This window comes from Ogataea polymorpha (assembly GCF_001664045.1).
Source record: "Ogataea polymorpha strain NCYC 495 leu1.1 chromosome Unknown OGAPOscaffold_4, whole genome shotgun sequence".
Taxonomy (NCBI): domain Eukaryota; kingdom Fungi; phylum Ascomycota; class Pichiomycetes; order Pichiales; family Pichiaceae; genus Ogataea; species Ogataea polymorpha.
In genome coordinates, this window is record NW_017264701.1 from 620717 (window position 1) to 639502 (window position 18786).

At 51.9% G+C, this 18786-nt stretch overlaps 9 protein-coding genes across 9 annotated transcripts; 3 read left to right on the forward strand and 6 right to left on the reverse strand.

The window, feature by feature from the left end:
- Nucleotides 1-7: 7 nt before the first annotated feature.
- On the reverse strand, nucleotides 8-1605 carry OGAPODRAFT_94186 (uncharacterized protein). The gene is made up of 2 exons (XM_018357492.1): nucleotides 642-1605; nucleotides 8-601 (listed from the first exon to the last, which is right to left on the reverse strand). The coding sequence occupies exons 1-2, from the start codon at nucleotides 881-883 to the stop codon at nucleotides 340-342; spliced, it is 504 nt and encodes a 167-aa protein (XP_018210680.1). The 5' UTR covers nucleotides 884-1605; the 3' UTR covers nucleotides 8-339.
- On the forward strand, nucleotides 768-1605 carry OGAPODRAFT_16548 (uncharacterized protein). The gene has a single exon (XM_018354504.1). The coding sequence runs from the start codon at nucleotides 867-869 to the stop codon at nucleotides 1407-1409; it is 543 nt and encodes a 180-aa protein (XP_018210681.1). The 5' UTR covers nucleotides 768-866; the 3' UTR covers nucleotides 1410-1605.
- An 80-nt stretch (nucleotides 1606-1685) lies between these two features.
- Nucleotides 1686-3224, forward strand: OGAPODRAFT_13190 (uncharacterized protein; the record flags this gene model as incomplete). The annotated part of the gene is made up of 1 exon (XM_018353355.1): nucleotides 1686-3224. One exon carries the CDS (start codon nucleotides 1686-1688, stop codon nucleotides 3222-3224), a length of 1539 nt encoding a protein of 512 aa, XP_018210682.1.
- Nucleotides 3225-3527: 303 nt separating this feature from the next.
- On the reverse strand, nucleotides 3528-6538 carry OGAPODRAFT_94188 (uncharacterized protein; the record flags this gene model as incomplete). Its single annotated transcript, XM_018357493.1, has 1 exon — nucleotides 3528-6538. One exon carries the CDS (start codon nucleotides 6536-6538, stop codon nucleotides 3731-3733), a length of 2808 nt encoding a protein of 935 aa, XP_018210683.1. The 3' UTR covers nucleotides 3528-3730.
- A 45-nt stretch (nucleotides 6539-6583) lies between these two features.
- OGAPODRAFT_16549 (uncharacterized protein) lies at nucleotides 6584-8647 on the reverse strand. Its single transcript, XM_018354505.1, has one exon. It carries the CDS (start codon nucleotides 8257-8259, stop codon nucleotides 6640-6642), a length of 1620 nt encoding a protein of 539 aa, XP_018210684.1. The 5' UTR covers nucleotides 8260-8647; the 3' UTR covers nucleotides 6584-6639.
- Nucleotides 8310-8894, reverse strand: OGAPODRAFT_8544 (uncharacterized protein; the record flags this gene model as incomplete). Its single annotated transcript, XM_018356802.1, has 1 exon — nucleotides 8310-8894. One exon carries the CDS (start codon nucleotides 8892-8894, stop codon nucleotides 8310-8312), a length of 585 nt encoding a protein of 194 aa, XP_018210685.1.
- A 52-nt stretch (nucleotides 8895-8946) lies between these two features.
- Nucleotides 8947-10198, forward strand: OGAPODRAFT_100481 (uncharacterized protein; the record flags this gene model as incomplete). The annotated part of the gene is made up of 2 exons (XM_018352979.1): nucleotides 8947-9920; nucleotides 9984-10198. Exons 1-2 carry the CDS (start codon nucleotides 9071-9073, stop codon nucleotides 10196-10198), a joined length of 1065 nt encoding a protein of 354 aa, XP_018210687.1. The 5' UTR covers nucleotides 8947-9070.
- OGAPODRAFT_82612 (uncharacterized protein) lies at nucleotides 8947-18608 on the reverse strand (the record flags this gene model as incomplete). Its single annotated transcript, XM_018356627.1, has 3 exons — nucleotides 8947-11733; nucleotides 11800-17810; nucleotides 17841-18608. 3 exons carry the CDS (start codon nucleotides 18606-18608, stop codon nucleotides 11193-11195), a joined length of 7320 nt encoding a protein of 2439 aa, XP_018210686.1. The 3' UTR covers nucleotides 8947-11192.
- OGAPODRAFT_24356 (uncharacterized protein) lies at nucleotides 10259-11011 on the reverse strand (the record flags this gene model as incomplete). The annotated part of the gene is made up of 1 exon (XM_018355269.1): nucleotides 10259-11011. One exon carries the CDS (start codon nucleotides 11009-11011, stop codon nucleotides 10259-10261), a length of 753 nt encoding a protein of 250 aa, XP_018210688.1.
- Nucleotides 18609-18786: the final 178 nt, after the last annotated feature.

Below are 18786 nucleotides of genomic sequence, written 5' to 3' on the forward strand. Positions count from 1 at the left end.
AACAGGCCTTCCCTCCCAGAAAAGCCCGTGATATATACTTATTGGCAGACTTATTGGGCTGACCCGCTTCTTCATGTTGATCTGGTTCTTCTTGGTGTCCTTTGGGTCTGCCTTGGAGCAGGCGCTATGCTCTAGGGAAAACACTGGATCTGTGACCACTAATGATGTTTGGATGTCAAACGGGTACTGTTCCAACTTTTGTAACCAATACCGCTACGCCATTGTCCAAGGAAAGAACTGTTGGTGCTCAGATACGGCGCCAGAAGACACCAGTGACCTAGATAATTGCGACACTAGTTGTCCAGGATATGGATACGAGAACTGCGGAGGAGATGGCTATTACGGATACATCCAGCTGGCAAACAATTCTAATGACCTGGAGTCTTCAAGCACCTCCACCGGCCCATCAAGTTCTACTGGTGGGATCACATCCAGCTCGACCGCCGACAGTGGATTGTCTTCTTCTTCCGAAACCAGCTCAAGTGAAACACCGTCCTCGGATTCCACATATGTGGGTGCAAATTCTGCTTCATCTTCGTCTGAACTGGAGCAGGCCTCCACAACCACGGACTTGTCATCATCGTCAAAATCCGCCGCTTCCCTCACCGCGTCGTCGACCACACCTCCGTCCTCTTCCCCACTCCTCCTTTTCGACTACTTCCTCCTCCTCCTCCTCCTCCTCCTCCTCCTCCTCACTTCCCTCCATGACTTCTGCCTCGTCAGAACAGTCCTCGTCAGTCTCTACATCGTCGTCTCCTGCCTCATCGTCGTTGTCATCGTCCTTGTCACAATTGCTTGCGTTCTCCACCTCATCGTACCTCAGCTCTGCACAGGGATTAGGCATCTCCACAGCTCTAGTAACAACGATGATTAAAACAACCATCACCTACACGCCAGCATCGTCAGCCACCGAGATCAACCAAAGCTCGCTGTCCGGCACACCTATTGCCACAAGCAAAAATAGCACGTCATTTTTTGATCACAAAGGAAAAGTCGCCGCAGTCTTTTCGGTGGTTGGCATTGTATCTCTCGCTCTGATACTACTTCTGACTTTCATTCTTAGAAGACTGTACTTGAACAAGCATGAAGGACCGATCACCATTGAGTCAGACACAGAAAACTTCGAGAAGCCCGTCATTATCGGCACGCTGCCAAACACCCCAACACCAACAAGTCCACCTCCGTCTGCCTCAGCAAAAAGGGGCTCTATGTTCACGCTTCACCGCAAATCGAGCTCGACTCCCACTGCTGTCCAACGGCCAACACCACTCTCAGACATGGTGATGGTTGACCAGAGATTGGACCCCCACAGTGAACTTTACAATAATAATAATTACTCTACTCGAAGCCTGAGTGACCAGGTCGATTACAGCAGGAAAGTGCTTCGGGTAGCAAACCCTGACGCCTGATAGGTGGGAGGTGTTGTCCAGTGACATCCATCCCCATGGAGAAAAGCGCAGCTCTAGTTGTTGGAAGCTTGTCCAGAGATAATAATTTCGGGTCTGGGCCGATCAAACAGGGTTCATGTCACTGGACTAATCAGCATGGTTCGTTTTTTCAGCCTTTTCAAAACTCATAAACAATGTATAATTCTCAATAAAATTTATGCCAAGAAATCCTCTTAATTATAAATTAGCTCTGCTTCGCCTATTTTTTTGACCACTTTATTTCAATTATTTTTCCCCATGAGCAAGTCCACGCTGAACGTCCATCCTGTGGCATATTTGAATGCAGATTCTGACCATCCTCGTGAGGGTAACGACAGAACTTCAAGAAAGTCGCACTCTACGGAGTCCACCGGTTCTCCGATAGGTTCCATCTCCTCGTACACAGAGGTGTCCTCAGACCCTGACTCTCCGCCAGGTATGCAGAGCACAAGCTCTCCGCACATTAAGCAGAATGTCAACGCCACGAATAACTCTACTTTAGGAACGATGCTACCCAATATATCCGCTTTGGATGCCGCATGTCACCCGTTCGACTCGCAGTCAAGATACCTTTATCCAACTTTTAGGCCACAGGTGCCTCAAATTCCTCAGGTCTCCCAGGCTTCTCAGGGACATCAGATAGCTCAACTTCCATCTTTGTCACTTCCAACCCAGTCTTTTCCGCTCGCGAGGGGCGAGAAAAACGGAGACGAGGGTCCTTTGCAATGTAAGTGGAAAGATTGCACAAAATTCTGTGATGATGCGAAAACTCTTTATCAACACGTTTGCGACTCTCATGTGGGTAGAAAGTCGAATAAGAACCTCGAACTCAGTTGCCAGTGGGACGGTTGTCGCGTAGTTACCGTCAAACGGGACCATATAACCTCCCATGTCAGAGTGCACATTCCTTTGAAGCCTTTTGCCTGTAACATGTGTTCGAAAAAATTCAAGAGGCCTCAGGACCTCAAGAAACACACCAAAACACACTTTGACGACTCGAAAAAGAATGCTTCCAAGCGAGAGAAGCAATTCAACGATTATTCGAGAACAAACTGGATTTACGGCTATCCCGTCTACGACCACCCTCCTCTTCCTCACCCTTACGCTCTTCCTCCGCCCGCTCCCGCTTCTCAGCCGATCGAGAACAGAAAGCGCAAATTTGATCTTTCTTGGAATGTTCCGACCTTGTACGAGGATTTGAAACGCTCGAAATTCCAGCCAACCTACAATCCAGAGGTCGCCCACAAGCTGAATGGATTCGATGCTACCATGATGCCAGGCTCTCGTCCTTCTGCTGATTTCTCACTTCCGCCGCTGCACAACTCGAGATACGGCGGATTCCACTCTCAGCAGGACTTGATGGAGGCTTCGTCTTACTTCAGCCACATGTCGAACTCCATGTCCTACGACCAATTCCATCTAAAACCGGCTGGTGCTGGTAGTGGCCAGCTCTACCCAATGCTGCCTTCTAAGACTCCTCACGTCAACATGTCCGACTCTGATCACGTGAAACGGCTGAATGTGAGCTCCACACAAAGATCCACGGAGGCGGAGCTTGTTGATAGGCTTGCTGCCGTTGAGCTATCCGACTCGTCAGATGAGGACGACGACGACCATTCGAGCTATTATGATGGTTCGGACTCTGAGTCGGATTCTGAGGACGCTGAGCAATGGGCGCAATTTTACAAGCATCGCGAGCTCATCAGTACGATTTCCGCTTATTTGAATGATCTCGTGGAAGAATTGGACAAGCCGCAGGCCTCGAGACAATCTCTTTACCCAGCAATTAGTGTTTAGTTTGTAGATTATTATTTTGAGTACCCCCTTGCACCGGAGTTTTGGTACTAATATTTCTAGTAAATACAAAAAAAGGCAGTTCAAAATGCCTTCGGAGACTTCTCAGCCAACTCAAACTACAACACAAACAGAAACAGTTCCTGTGCGAAATGTATTGCGCCTTCATCCCGCTGAGGAGAAGCAGAAAAAGAAGCAAAGAAACAGGGTGAGATGGGAGGAAGGCGTGGTCGATAACGAGTTCATGAATAAGAAGAAGTCTAAAAGTAAGTACATTAATGTTGCTGTATCATGCTAACGAGTCAGTCTGCTGCATTTTCCATCCCAATAACGAGGATGAGTATGAGGTCGAGGAGACCGAATCCGAGTCGGAGTCCTCGTCATCGTCTTCGTCTTCGTCAGATGAAAGTGATCATGAGGGTCCTTCCAAGCCGAACGCTTACGAGAGACAACCTAAATACAAGCGCAAGAATTGCGCCCAGTGCGAACACGAACATAATCATGGGTGATCACATGTTAACCTCCAGATTGATCAGAGTTGTGTATACCTCTCTTGGCATCTTGTACTGGACCATACCAGCATATATCATACAGTTTCTGGACATTTGTCTCAGCGAAACAAGTTTGTCCTCTTTGGATGCGTTCTGGGTATTAATCTGGGACAGCTTGAGCACGTTCGAGTCATAACCCTGGCTGAGTTCATAGAAGAGCTGGGCTATGCAACTCATCTCGATCACCAGCAAGTTCGGAACGTTCTTGGTGATGGCCTCGCTAATAGTCTTTAGCTCTTGTGCTTTAGCCCGAATCTTCTCCAATTCCATCGTTGCAGAGCATGGGATCACATTGAGTTTCTCGATTTTGAGCAGAATTCCTGCAAAGTCGGGATTGGTGGTGGTAAATTCTCTTCTAATTTCCACCATATCCAGCAATGCGGTACATGTTTCACGCTGCTTCAAGGACACTTTTTCCAGGATCGACGGCGAGGCAGAATAGATCTGCATAAGTCGTTGCGCAAGTTTCACGATATTAGTTTCGCCTTGAATCAGCTCCTGTGCCAGTATGTCGTCAATAGGGGTCTTGAGATCGATGGATATAAGGAACTCTGCTAGGACTCTGTTCACGAGATCGATGACCATGTCATACTCCTCGCTCAGTTGATAAAGCAAAATGCAGTCGAATGGTCTGCCCTCTTCGTCTGCTTTGACCGCTGCCTGTTCCGCGATGTTGTGCAAATAACTCTCTTTGTCATCTAAGTAAAGTAACTTCTTGCGCTGTTCAATAATGCCTGGCGACCTTGTACCATCCTTGTCGATTTTACCAAGGAGAATCACAAACTCCCTGGTCTCGAGCACCAACTCTTTGATGGCGTTTCTGCCAAGCGTAATTTGTGCCTCTTTCAAAGCTGGCTCTAGTCCATCACAAAGACAGATGCAGAAGAGATATTCGGCGGCCACCCTTGGATCAGAAAACTTGAAACTGCTGGTAAAATATCCTAGCAGGCGAGCGTAAGAAATCGAGCCAAATCCTCTGCTATCGACTGTCAAAAGTTTATCCTCTTGCTCTATTTTGTCATCCGGCACCCTCAAAAGGCCATAATAGGCAAGAGTAATAGCCAAGTGAACAGCGTCAATCTCACTCTTTTCAAACAAATACTTGACAGCAACTTCATAGAGGCCGGTAAGAACCAAAGTCTGCAAATACATGGGATTGTTTGCTGACGCATTGAACGAATCTGCTCCATATTGAAGAACCGATTTTTGGAAATCGTTCAGTGTGTAGAATTCGCGAACTAGCTCGTCCTCATCAAGCTCTTCTTCCTGGATTAGAGACAGATGGAACCAAATCCAGTCTTCAATGCTGAGTGTGACCGATGGCAGATTTTTCTTGCTCAAATCACATCTTCCGATCAGCTTGTAAACGGCGTACTTGAATGGATCAATTTCCTTGTTGAAGTGTTTGAAGTACTGGTTGAACTCGTTCAAAATTCGCCCCTGCAGCTCACGAGAAAGCTTTCGGTCTGTGCTCTGACAGTAGCTTCTTAAGTACATTGGGAATGAGCGCTCTAATTTTTGGAAAGAATCGGTTGATTGAGTGACCAGTTGAACAGCTTCGTCTAAACAGCCTGCCCTCAAAAGATAGAATAGAGTGGCCCAGATTGGGTTCCCATTGACGAAGTATAGATTCGGGACCTTCCACTCTTTGTTTTTCCCCTTGAGAGTCAACTCCAAGAAATTCTGAACCTTTGTGACACTGTCAACTATTTTATTATCTTGAGCAGCCATGTCTGATTTAAAATACAGCTCGTTGATGTAGTCCAAAAATTGGGTCTCCAAATAGTTTCTGCTGCGAGTCACGATCCTCTTGCGCAAAGACAGCGACTCGAACGCAGTCAGCGAATCAGAGCAATGGCCTTTCGCGAATCTTCTCTCAAGAATTTGTCCGGACTTCGCCTCTTCTGTCTCGCAAAAGTCTCTCAGAATGAGCCATGTCTCATGAAGCTGTTTGGACTTGGGACTCACTTCTTGTTTGGAAAGGTCTGCAAAAACAGTAGCCAATGGATACGACTGGCCTTGTTGTCTTGCATCGTTGAGCTCATAAATAACCTGAGCATATAACTCAAACTTCTGTCTAAGACCGTACGAAAGGTTTGGATTTGAGGCCTTGGGCTCTGGCGCCTTCACGTCCGTAAATTCCAGCTTCGAAGACAAAATGTGTTTGTGTTTGGTGCTGTTCCATATAAGCTGTTTTTCAAAGCTGACGCCAGCTGTCTTTGCCTTCTTTTCGGGAGAAGACGACAAGTCTGAGCTAGGCTCGGTTCGCTTCAGCAGAGTGGAGAGAGAATTCTGTAACTCTTTTTTTCTCTGTGCCCAATCTATGGTTATGTTCTTGCTGACATACGTGTCAAAGTCGCGAGCAGCTGCAGACAATGATTGCTCAATAGCTGTTAAAATGTTTTCGTCTTTACGGCTGTTGATGTAACTGTCTATGTCACCCATATCGACGACGTTTGTCACATGAGACGGGTCTAGCTGGCGCAAGTCAATTGAATCCAGCTCGCTCTGTATTTCTTCTATCGTGAAACCGCTTCCCACAAGAAGGTAATGCGCTTTTGTGTAAGGGTTCACATCCTTGTCGCTTTTGTTGTATTTGCGCAATTCATAGGCTTTCCGTTTGATTTCATTGAGTCCAAGGTGGATTGTTCCAACGTCATTTAGTCGCTTGGGCAAACTACGCGAGGCTTCCAGCAACTCTTTCAAAGAAGTCGACGGTTTTGTCTCATTGGCCGGCTTCGCTCCTGGCAAAGAACTCTGGACCATCTCAAACACAGTTGTAGAATAAACAATACGAAAAAAAATATGCCGGAAAGTATTTTCGTTATGTACATGGGACTATTTGCGTCGATCGTCCCCGGTCTAAGCTACAGCTCTGGTTGCACCCAGCCGGGATTTCTGTAACTGTCCTGCGACTTGGCGGACTCGAAATGCTCTCGGATTGACCCATTTGAATCGAACTCCTCCAATAGTTCAGCTTTCGTCCTGTGTTCGTCCACGGGGAAAATTTTGGTATAAATTAGCTTGTCTTCAGGGACTTTCCTGTATTTAGACAACCTAGGAGCATTGGGGTCTTTGGGCATCGTTCGCGGATATATGTATTTGAAAATCGGTTCTCTGACAATCACGTCAATTCCCTTCGGAATCCAAAGCTCGAAAAGCTCGCGGATCTTTGGAATCCCCGTTGGAGCAATGGTTAAAAATCCGATATCACGGAATACCAGATCGACGGCGCCGTAGAAGATGGGAATCACGTGGCGTTCGAGATGCTGAACCGCCAGTTTGTTGACTGAAAAGTTAGACGCAACGGCACGATCTCGGTTCAAACTGGTGTGAATCGCTTTTTCGATGGAATGCTGATTGAATTGCTTGCCTGACATGCCGGGGAAAATTCTCAAAGCACAGTCGCTGGGAGGTCGTAGATAGAAGTAGCCTCCGATGCTGAAAACCCTGTCTCCCGAATAATACTTTGCGGTCTTCACGCTCAACGACTGCAGACGGTGGTCTTTTGGCTCTTGAGTAGGCGGTTTTTTCAGGGTTGGAAGAGCAGGTATGTGTTCAGAGAGCATGTATTTGAAGATTCCCTCCTGCGGAGGAGCAAATCCAACGGTGTCTATGAGGGTTGTGTCTCTTTTGTGCAAAATGTATTTCATAAAATCTCGCGTGAAGCCGGGCCAGTTGCTAACTCCAGGAGTCGACTGTATCTCTTCTCTCTTCACGTACTCGTGGTACCTGCACAGACTCTCAATCAGCCGACTTTTGCCCGAGTTTGTCTCCCCAATGAAGTACAAATTGCCTTGGGGTAGCCATGAGTAGAGATCGCGCACTCCCCACCTGTTTCTCGCCGTCACACAGCGAACCTTGCTTGGGTCTGCCCCAACCAGACGTTGCAGTACCTGGGCAAAATATTGCGTTCCTTCGGAGTTGATGTAGTGGTCTCTATTGAAGAATAAATCCATCTTGGTGATAACGTAATAAATCTTGCTTGGATCTCTGTTTTGCAAGACTTTTGAGGTTGCGCCAAGAGGAAAGTCAAGGGCCGAAATCACATGTACTATTTTGGCATTGGAAGGGATTTCGCTCATTGCATCCTCCACGGAAATTGTCACGTGCTCTTCAGGGTTGTACACGTTGTGGTGGACGGCGTCGTAGCACCGCAGACACATTGGGCTTTTGTCTGCTTTGTTGGCACTGGGTTCAGACGATTTAACGGGCAAATTCCCCATCATCGAGCGGAACTCTTCGAGAATCGCCTGTTCCTTCTCCTGTGGAATGCTGTGGTTTCGGATTTGGGGCTTCTCTCGCACATTTTCCTCAAACGAGTATTTGGTGTACCCTGGCTTGCCCGGGTCGGAGTTCTGCAGTTTGTAGCCACAGGAAGTGCATTTGGCTTTGAGAGGAACCGAGGAGACCAGTCGAAATGCCACCATTGGCTGCACAGACCGGACGACCTGTTTTCTTGCGCAGTGAAACAACAAGTGCCACATTTTGCACTCTGCGGACTATATAGAAATATTTTTTTCAATATTTTTCATGCTCACTGTGATTTTTTCGTAAATGTGACAGAATTCACCACCTTGCGCACTTCTTTCTTTCTCCGCTCGCGCTGTTTGGCCTCGTCCACGCGTCTTAGATAGCCCCCGAAAACCACCACTTCGGCCACGAGCACCAGAATGGCCGCAAAAAGAGCCAACAGCACCCTGGTAGCGTCATTAAACAGATTGACAGATCCTGTCCAGTACCACACCGCGTAGGCCACAGAAACCACGCTGATCAGGACGTTGACGATGGTCGTCACCTGATGTTTGACCTCCTTAGCCTCCTGGAGGGCCGACGGGCGTCCGATCTGGCCCGGAAGCGAGCCTACTAGTTTCTGGTACTCCAATTCTTCCTGCCGTGCCTTGAGCTCCTCCATCTGCCTGAGAAAATCGGGCGATTTGGGAGTCTGAGGCGGAACATCGAAGTACGGCGAGAGGTCCTTGATCAGAACGAGATCGCAACTTCTTATGAGACAAGCAAGGTCATTGTGCGAGATCCATCCTCTCTTCTTGAACTCGGGGAATTTAGACGGTTCTATTTGTCGCAACGCTTCTTCTATAGACTGGCTTATTTTATATTTCATAATGATTTGTGTAATATTCTGCGCTAATTATTTCTACTAAATTCACTGAGGGAAAAGACCAACGCAAGCACCAGGCTAGCGATTTTTCAATCCGCTGCGAGCATCGAGACCATCCAATCAACACAATCTAAAGACCACTACCATCTTAACTACCAAGAAAACTGTGGAAATCCACCATGCCCAAGCTCGAAGAGTGGGAGATTAAGAAGTACTGGCAGATCTTCAGCGGTCTCAAGCCGGTCAACAACAAACTGAGCGGCGACAAGGTTTCTGTCGTGTTCAAAAACTCACGGCTCGATCAGGCGCAGCTTGAAAAAGTGTGGGACCTGTCCGACATCGATGTGGACGGCCAGCTGGACTTTGAGGAGTTTTGCATAGCCATGCGGCTCATCTTCGACCTTGTCAACGGCAACACGTCGGAGCTGCCTAGATCACTACCCGACTGGTTGATTCCGGGCTCGAAGCAACATCTGGTGCAGGCCAACAGGGCGGTGGCGGGAAACAGCCCCGGTTTCGACACCGACACCGACGAGGAGCTCATGCTGAGTTCAGACTTCGACTGGTACATCTCGCCGTCCGATAAATCCAGGTATGAGGACATATACGCGTCGTCTGCGGACAGATTTGGAAGAATTACGTTCCAGTCGCTTTCGGAACTGTACAAGACGCTCAACGGCGTTCCGGAAACAGATATCTCGTTTGCGTGGAATTTGGTGAACCCTAAGCAATCGGAAACGATCGACAAGGACCAGTGTCTGGTTTTTCTGCATATCCTGAGCCAGAGGTCCAGCGGCAAGAGAGTTCCAAAGTCGGTGCCTCCGTCGCTGAGAGCTACGTTCAACAGAGAGACACCGAGCTACGATGTGAACGATTACCAGGCAGAGGAGCGGAAAAGGCCCAGCAGCACGAAACAGGCTTTTGGCGAGAGCTATTTGAGCAAAATCACCGGTTCTTCCAAGATCCCCACCAACAAGACAGACTTCAGCGCCACAGACGGAACCGACTGGGAGGAAGTGAAGCTGAGACGTGAGCTGAAGGAGCTGGAGGAGCTGATCCAAAAGGCCGAGGACGCAAAGAACAACAAGGGAGTCGACGACAAGCTGAGTCTGGCCAAATACGAGTTTGAAAATCTACTCAAGTACAAGGAGCAGCAGGTGGCCGAGCTGGGAACAGGAAGCGACCTGCAGTCGATCCGGACCAACATTGAGGTCGTGCAGAGTCAGGTGAGCCAGCTGGAGTCGTTTCTGGAGCAGAAACGGACCGAGCTGGGCGGGCTTCAGCGGGAGATCGAGGCCCTGAGATAAAATTTGGTCGATTCAATAAATATGTAGATGAGAATAAATAGGGGCTGTTGGGCCGTTGGGCTACTTCTTGACTTCCTCGTCAAGCTCCGGCTCTGGGAGACGGAAACTCTCTGGCGTGTCGTCCTCGCCGGTGCCGACCTGCTCCCACACCGACGAGCCCACGGTGAAGTTTCTCCAGGCCTGTGTAAGCTCCAGCGGCTCGTACACCACGCGTCTCTTCTCAGAGTCGTATCTGACCTCTGTGTAGCCCGTTGTGGGGAAATCCTTGCGCAAAGGATGGCCCTCGAAGCCGTAGTCGGTCATGATCCTGCGCAGATCCGGGTGGTTCTCGAAAAACACGCCAAACAGGTCGTACGTCTCTCTTTCAAGCCAGTTGGCCCCCTCGTACAACGGCACCAAGCTCGGGATCGGCGTCATCTCCGACGCAAACGTCTTGATGCGGATCCGCGAGTTGAACCGCACAGACAGCAAGTCATACACCACGTCGAACCGGTTCTTGCGCGACGGATAATCCGCCGCAGTGATATTCATGCACGCCGTGAACTGGCTCGAGGTGTGGTTTTTCAGAAAAGTGGCCACAGGCACCAGTCCAGAGGGAGCACAATACACAGTCAGCTCATCTTTCCAGACAGAATACTGCTGTATGAACTTCGGCATGCATGCCATGATGTACCTGCCAAACTCATGAAGCTGCTCACCCTGCTCTCTATACTTTTCCTTGGGGTCGTACACTGGCCGGAACAGCTCCTTGGATTCTGGTCTGGGAAGATCCCTTGGGTTGGGCATATCCTCAATGGACTTGGTCTTGGCCATTTTGACAAGCAAAGAGGCACGTGAACAACTGAAGGTTCTTACAGATGGCCTGATGAACGGCCTGAAGCCCGTGCACTTGGTAAACATGCCAGACAAAGCTAGTCAGAGGTGAAAGTGGGGAAGAAATTTAAACATCTATCTTATCGTATTTGACTGCACACCCGTACACCGCCGAAATGGCTCATTGCGTGTCGGCCGCGTCCTGCTTGTCGCGCGACGGACTGTCGTAAAGCCGCGCAGACTTCCTGTATGTGGAGGAGTAGTTTCTGCTGAAGCGGATGCTCTTGCTGTAGGGACTGCGTGGGGTCCGCGAACTCCGCGGCGTCCGGGGAGACGGCTTCGCCAGCGGGATGGACGGGTCGCCGTTGTTGACGAGCGGCGTATTGAGCTTGGACGGTCTTTTCTTGACCTTGCTGGACGGGCGGAGAATCTCAAACCTGAACAGGCCCTCGAAGTCGTCGCTGGGCGGGCTCTGGCCGGAAACTATCGGCGAGCCCAGCGGAGAGGAAATCTCCTGCAAGTTAGACGAGTAGTCGCTTGCCGACTTGTTGCTCAGATGCATCGGAACTGCCATGTTGAGCCGCGCAGAGTTGCGGAACGAGGAAACCGAGAAGTTGGCCGCACTCGACGACGAGTCGCCCATGAGCGTCTTGAACGAGGCTGTGGATGGGAACTGCATGTTCTGGTCGAGCTGCGGCGACTCCAGTGTCAAGCCCCAGTTGCTCTGGCCCGTGGAAGTGGCAGCGGTAGAGCGTGTATCGACCGAGCCGTTGTATTGGTGGCCGTACGCGCCCGACAGGTCCATGTTCTCCTTGGTAAAGAACGAGTCGAGGTTCTCTAGCGTGGCAAGCATGTGGCTGAGCGAGTTCTGGTCCTGTGCGGACTCGTCGTCCTGGAGACTGCTCTGTTGTCTCGTGAGCAGTGATTGCTCGCGCTGGTCCGGCCATGCCGGACTGTAGTGGACGTAGTCGTCTCTGTTGAACTCTGGCTCGACCAGCGGCTCGGGCTGCTCGTCGCCCTCCTTGGAGGTGGAAACCACGCAGGTCGAAAACACCGAGTGGATGTTGTTTCTGGTGCGCGCGGTGCTGACGGCCGGGATCGGCACGGACCAGCCGCTTTCGTCGGGAATGCCGAACAACGTGGCCACCTTCTCGTACTCGCGGCGCATGCTGGCATCGCCCGAGCTCATCATCAAGTAGTGCTTGTCGAACGGCGACGCAGAGATGCTGTTGGCCTCGTCCAGCACCTCAAGCGCCAGGTCCACGTAGTCGGTCATCAGCAGCCGCAGCAGCGGCGACACAAGATCGGCTCCCAGCCCGATAAACTTGCTGTCAGTGAGGTCGACGGCCTTGAACACGTGTTTGAGGAAGTCCAACATCTCGAGCTTAATCCACGTGGTGTTGTTGAACAGCAGACCCAGCAGGAACACCAGCGTTTGCGCCGAGTACTCGGGGAAGAAATAGCGTTTGATCACACTCACCACCTGGCTCATGAAGTCCTCCTTGTTGCGGAACTTCTTCTTGATGAGCGAGTTGAGAATCCGACTCAGGGCGCCCATGTCGGCGCGGTCGGCCATCGCACACAGCACGTTTGCCGCGTCTACCACGTCGTCGCCGAACCGCTTGGTTGTCTGAGCGTGCAGAAACCGCGGGATGTTGGCTAACAGCGCCAGCAGGATGCGATATTGGCCAGAGCCTATGATGGCGCTGTCCTTGAGCAGATTGAGCCGGTCCAGGAGCCGGATCGTCGGCTCGTACGCATTCGCCGACCGCAGCCCCATCATGACCAGCGGCTGCAGGCCGTCAAAGCGGCCCTCCCAGTTGGGCGGAAACGTCGCAATCAGACACTCGACGGTCTCGTCGGAGTCGAGGTCGATTTTGGAGATGAACTTGGACAGCGTCGAGAGCACCTCGATGAACTCGTTCTCGTGGATGGTGTTGAGACAGGCCACGACGGACCAGAACAGTTGCGGGAAGTCGATCAGCTGCTCGCTGTACAGCTCTGCCGTGATCGCGTTGAGCGTCATGAGAATCTGCATCGAGAAGCTCTGAATGCCTGGGTTTTCGTCCGAGACGGTGTTGGCCAGGCACAGGAGCATGTCGCGCAGCATGCCAAGGTCGAGGAACGAGATGAGACACCGGAAGACTTGGAACGAGCGCGCGGCAATGTGCATCACCTTGCACGACGTGGCCCACGCCAGCGCGGTGCGGCTCCAGTCCTGCTGGATTCCCGGGTAGTTCTTCTCAAACACGTGCACAACGTTGCGCACGAGCGCATCCATGTTCTCCGGGATACGACCACCGTTTTTGTCGCCGCCCAGGTCGCCGTGCGTCCAGAACGTTTTCTGGCGGTCGCAGCTGCGCAGAGAGTCAATGATGCGCTTGCACTGTCCCGACTCGTCGTCGCCGTACTGGCGCAGCAGGTGGATCAGCATTGCGCACGCCTGGTCCTGGACAATCGCGAGTTGGTCGTCGAGCAGCACAAACGCAAGATGCAGCAACAGCGACAGGTTCGCCTTGACGTTCTCGGTGGGCGTGAGCAGCAGGTCCGACAGGAATATCACCGACAGCTCGCACAGCGAGAACGACGGCGTGGTGACGCCCTTGGTTGTCTGGGCGATCTTCGCGAGCTGCGCCACGTATGGCAGCCCGTGCGTGATCTGGCTCTCGTCCGCAAACGTAGCCGTGTCGTCCGCGTTGAGTTTCTCGACAGGTATCATCGACTTTGGCTCCAGGTTCGAAATCAGCGTATCCACGAGGTTCACGCCTGCCGGGATCGTGGCGAGACACGAGATCACCTGGCGCGAGCACTCCCAGAAAACGGTATTCTTCATCTCCAGCGAGTGCTCCACGATAAACCGGTATATCTCGTCCACGTTCGACTTATTGGGGCCGTTCGCCAGTGCCACCCACAACGCTTCCACCTCGTTCTGCATCTTGTGCGCAAATTTGACGGTGATCTCAAAGAAGTTGTACAGAACCATCAGCGAGTTGTGTCTGTTGGGATGGTCCGGTCCCAGCGTAAGCTCCACGGTCTGCACCCACGGCAGCAGCACCGCCAGAATGTCGCGTCGCGGACTTGACCCAACAACGTGAAACAGCATCGTCAGCTCTGAGATCATCATGTACTTGTCCTCGGGATGCGCCGTTGCAAAATGCGTCGACAGCTGAAAAAGCGTGCGCTTGTAGATCACCCTTGACCGGCAGCAAATGCCGTCGACAAAGGCCAAGCTCTTGTTGGTCTCATAGAACTTCATCTCGGTGTGCTCCAGCAGGCTCGCCGCGGCAGTGCGCACGCTGATGTTGTCCGACCCACATGCAAAAAGCCCCAGAGCCAGCGGCCGATGCACCTTGTCCCTGAGCTTGGCGCCCTTGACAAAGGCCTCGCTCAGCGTCACAAAGTAGTTGTCCAACGCCGGGTCGTGCGTGTAGCACTTGTTGATGACCTGGTCGAGAATGTCGTCCGAGGCAGAGCTCACCACGAGGATCTGCAACAGCGCCCGCCGCGCCATCTCGATGATCTTGTCCGTATACGTGTTGAATAGCGAGTCTATCCAGTCCAACACCTTTGGAATATTGAAGGAGTCCTTTTCCGTGGCGATTGGACTGCAACACAGGTTCGCCATGCAACTGATCGCACTGTACTGCAGCTGTCTTTTTTGTAGCTCCAAAGACGCCTGCAATGTGACTGCCTCGGCCCGCCGAGAAATCTGCTCGGTCATCCGCCGATACCGCTCGTTGAACAGACTTGTGTCCTTGCCGTAGCCGCACCACTCATCCATGAACTCAAACGACTCTCGACGAAACTTGAACGGCAGCCATTTCTCCACCTGGTGGAGTTTCAGACACTCGGAATGGAAAGTCTCCAATAGGCCGCAAAAATACTTGCGCAGCCGGTGGAGCTCGAAGTTGGTCTGCGACCCGGGTCGCGACAGAAACGCCTTGTTGTTTTCCAGAATAAACTGCAGCTTTCGTGACACGGTATCGTCTAGAAACGGCACGCCGATCTTGTAGAACTTGGCAATCACCTTGTTAAGCACGCCGGTGATCTCGACACGTAGTCGCAAATCGGCCTCCGCCGGCTGCTGCTCGCGCGCCCAGCCTTCGAGGATACTCTCGATGCTTTCGAGAAAGCTGTTGAAAATGTTCACATTCAAACAGCTTAGCCCCTCCACCAGCGCCTCCTTCAGCTTAGTGTTGGTAGTCGTGAGCAAGGGCACGGTCATCTTGAAGATTGACTTTGCACTCGTGATTTTCTGGTGCTGCACCGTGAACAGCTGCTGAGAACGCTTACGCATGTGAGACTTGGTCAGCGGCGCGTAGATGGACGATGACGCGGCCGTGGCCACCGCCGGGATATGCAGGCGCTGCTCGCTCGTGGAAGTAAGCGACGAGCACGCAATTTTCAAGCACAGCATGTAATCCCAAATGAGTGAGCTAACGTTTTTCGAGCCTGGATCGAAACTAATCGAAACCAGCTGGTCATACAGCTGGACGAGACGGATACAGCTGTGAGACCGCGCTATGGCGATCTGGATCGGACACCGTCTGACGAGCGAATCGAGAATCTCCTCAAACACCTTAAACCACAGCGCCGCGTCGACGCCGTGGTTGCTTTCCGCCAGGCGGATAATGGTGTCCTTGCGCTGCTTGTGCTGCAGCCGTGCGAGCCGCTTCGACTCGGCCTCACTCAGGATAGGTTTCTTAGGGCTGATGAACTCGAAAAAATCCAGCGACTCCAGCACATGGATCACCCGCGTGCCGAACTCGGCAGCAAATTTCGAAGGCATCCGGTTATGCGCCTTTTTGCGGTCCTCTTCAGGGTCTTTGGCGCCACTCGTGTCGCTCGTCAGGTCATAAATCACCTCGTCGAACTGGGCGATAATACGCAGAATCTGCGACCCCAGAAACCGCACACGGAAATCGTGACTAAACAGGAAAAACAGCCCGTTGCCTTCGACCTCGTCGATGATTGTGACGATCGTCTTGAGCTCGAGGTCCTCAAACGGCTTCGTTTCCAGGATCTCCTCTTGCACAAAGCCATGGTTGACGTTGTACATCTCGTTTGGCGTCTCTAGCGAGCCCTTGTGTGTCTCTGCCAGGAACTCAAGCCAGCATTGGAGCAAGTCCACATAAACTTCCAGGAGCTTGACGTACTCTGTCGACGAAACGTACTCGTGGTTGAGCAGGCTGGCGGCCTTTTCGTCGAGATAGAACGCCGTGCGCGCAAAAACGGTCATTATCACGTTCGGGTTCTTCTTGGTCATGAGAATCTTGAGCATGTCGATCGAGAAAGGGCTGACATTTTCGTCCTCATGGATCGTGTTCTTCACCAGAAGCTCAATTACGCGACGGTACTGCGACGAGTTGTTGCTCAGACACCACGAAACCACAGAAATCACCGTCGAAAATAGCTCCAAGTTTTTAGTCTGATGGCCGTCCTGGTGGAAATAAAACTGCGAGATTTTGAGTGGCAGCGTCGGCGTGCTGCTGCTCGCGCTGGCCGACGATCCGCCGCCGGCCCCCACATTGGCTATGTTGCCATCTAGCGTCTTGCACCCAACCTGCTGGTCCAGTAGAAACAGCAGGCTGATGAACAGACTGGACACCTCTTCGTGGACCGCCGAGTTGGACGAGTTGGCGTCGAATATCTCCTTGTTGTCGTTGTTGCAGAATTCCATCGGGTCCAGTGACGAGTGGATCACGTAGTCGGTCGGGAAGGGCGGTCTTTCCTTAGACTTGTAGTCTGATAGTATACAGGCGTAGGTGCGGATGCAGAGAATGACCTTTTCGTGCGAGATGCTTTCAAGACTGGTTCCGTTGAACGAGGACTTGAGGATCGGCAGAATAATGTTTTCCAGCGTGAAGTTAAGCTGCGAGTAGGCCATAGCACGTAGGGTCTGAACGGTGGCCTGGATCAGAAGCGAGTCGTGCGTAATCCACTGCTGTTTCTTGTTCTGTTGTCCTTGGAAGAGCAAGTTGGCGATCGACTCCAAGTTTCTGGTCTTGGCGTTCAGCGTGTCCGAGTACCGATACAAATACGCCCAGATCAGCCGGGCCAGACACGTCGTGATGACGACCTTTTCCTCGGTCGGCAGCTTCGGCTTGAGCCGTCTGATGTACATGTCGACAATTTTGAGCCATTCTCGGTCGAAAAGCGTCTTGGGAGCAACAGAAACCGCTGTGGCCACCAAAGTGGCGGAGTACTTCCACAGCTTGGGCGGCTTCGCCGTCGCAATGTGCACGGACTTGCTGAAAATCATTGTCACGGCGTCCACCCATGTAGGATGGTTCACCTCTGCAGTCAGCGTTTCTGCGAGCGACAGAAGCAGCTGGTTGATCACGTCGCAATAGGAGTTGAGCAAATTGTCGTTTTCGCATCGGTAGAAGAACTTGGCCAGACTCTTCATAAAATCTGCGCCTTCCTCAAACCGTTCGAGCGACGAGTTGGAAAACTGCAGATATCGCATCCCGTGGATCAGCAGATTCAGTCTGGACTCGCTCACGTCGCTGCCGTCCGTGTAGCCTTTGGGGAACTTTTCGAGATCCGCAATGAAGCGGTCGCTCACGGACAAGAACGACTTTTCCGACATCTGGCCAATCAGACCCGCGAGCAAGTTCCAGTTGGAGGAGTGGATAATGCTCTGGCTTACCAGGTACGGATCGATGTTGCGCAAGTAGTTGTACATGATCTCCTCAAGTCCTGTTTCCTCAATCAGCGTCTGCGTGGGCGTCTGGCGCACCACCTCGATCAGCACCCGCCACAAAATGTACGTGCTGATCGTGAACTGTCTGTCCGCCTGTGTGAACGTGATTTTAGATTTTTGCACCTTCTGCTCGAGCTGACGCAGCGTCTCGGCGTCGGAGCTGGTCGCCGGCGAATCGTGCGTCGACCGCGAAGACCGCGAGGCCGACTTTTTGTGTGTCTGCGGCACGTTGGTGTTCTTGTAACTGTCCAACTGCATCAAGTCCTTTTCGAGCATTGCGCGCGCCATCTCTCGTAACTCGGACTTGCCGCGCCGCCAGTGCATCACCGCGTCGGTCACAGACTTGGGCTTGCGCCGCGCAATGTACCCGAGCGACGTGATCACGCGATCAAACGTCGGATCGACCCCTTCGGACAAGATCTCGATGATATTGGGCTCCTGATCCAGCGGCACGCTGTTCAAACATAGGTTCAGTTTCCTCTCGGCCAGCTTCGTGAACTGTCTTACCATGATGTTGAGAGTGTAGTTCGGATACGACTGTTTCTGCTTGGCGGAAATGCTGGCCTGTCGCTGCTCAATGACGACCGCCGGCTCGGTGCTGTTCTGTGTAACGGGATCGCCCAGCCGGAAAGATAGCGGCCGCGCGCCGTAGCCGTCGTCGTCGTCGTCCTGGGACTGCGGGAGGTGTATTTCGTGCGGTTGGGGGTTCTGAGTCGAAGGCGTCGCATTGTTGCCGTGCACAAGCGTGTGCTGCGACGTCTTGCGGGCCTCTGCCGCCGTCTGCGACGTGTCTTCAAGATGAATGCCGTTCAAGTCGGGGATCTCGATCACGTTGACGGGCTGTTGCGCCCCTCCGCGATCTGCTCCCTCCTGCCAATTGCGTTCAGCCATTTGCGCCGGGTTTTCAGCGATATGAGTAGTTAACGGGGAATTGTCTGAACTCAAATAACGTGCTGCGCAAGGGTTTGTTCACAAAGCAAAACTAACACGAGCAAGATTCGATACGAACAAAAGGCGAGACACTGATTTTGTTTATGCTTGGAATAATTTTATTTCCATCCACACCTCG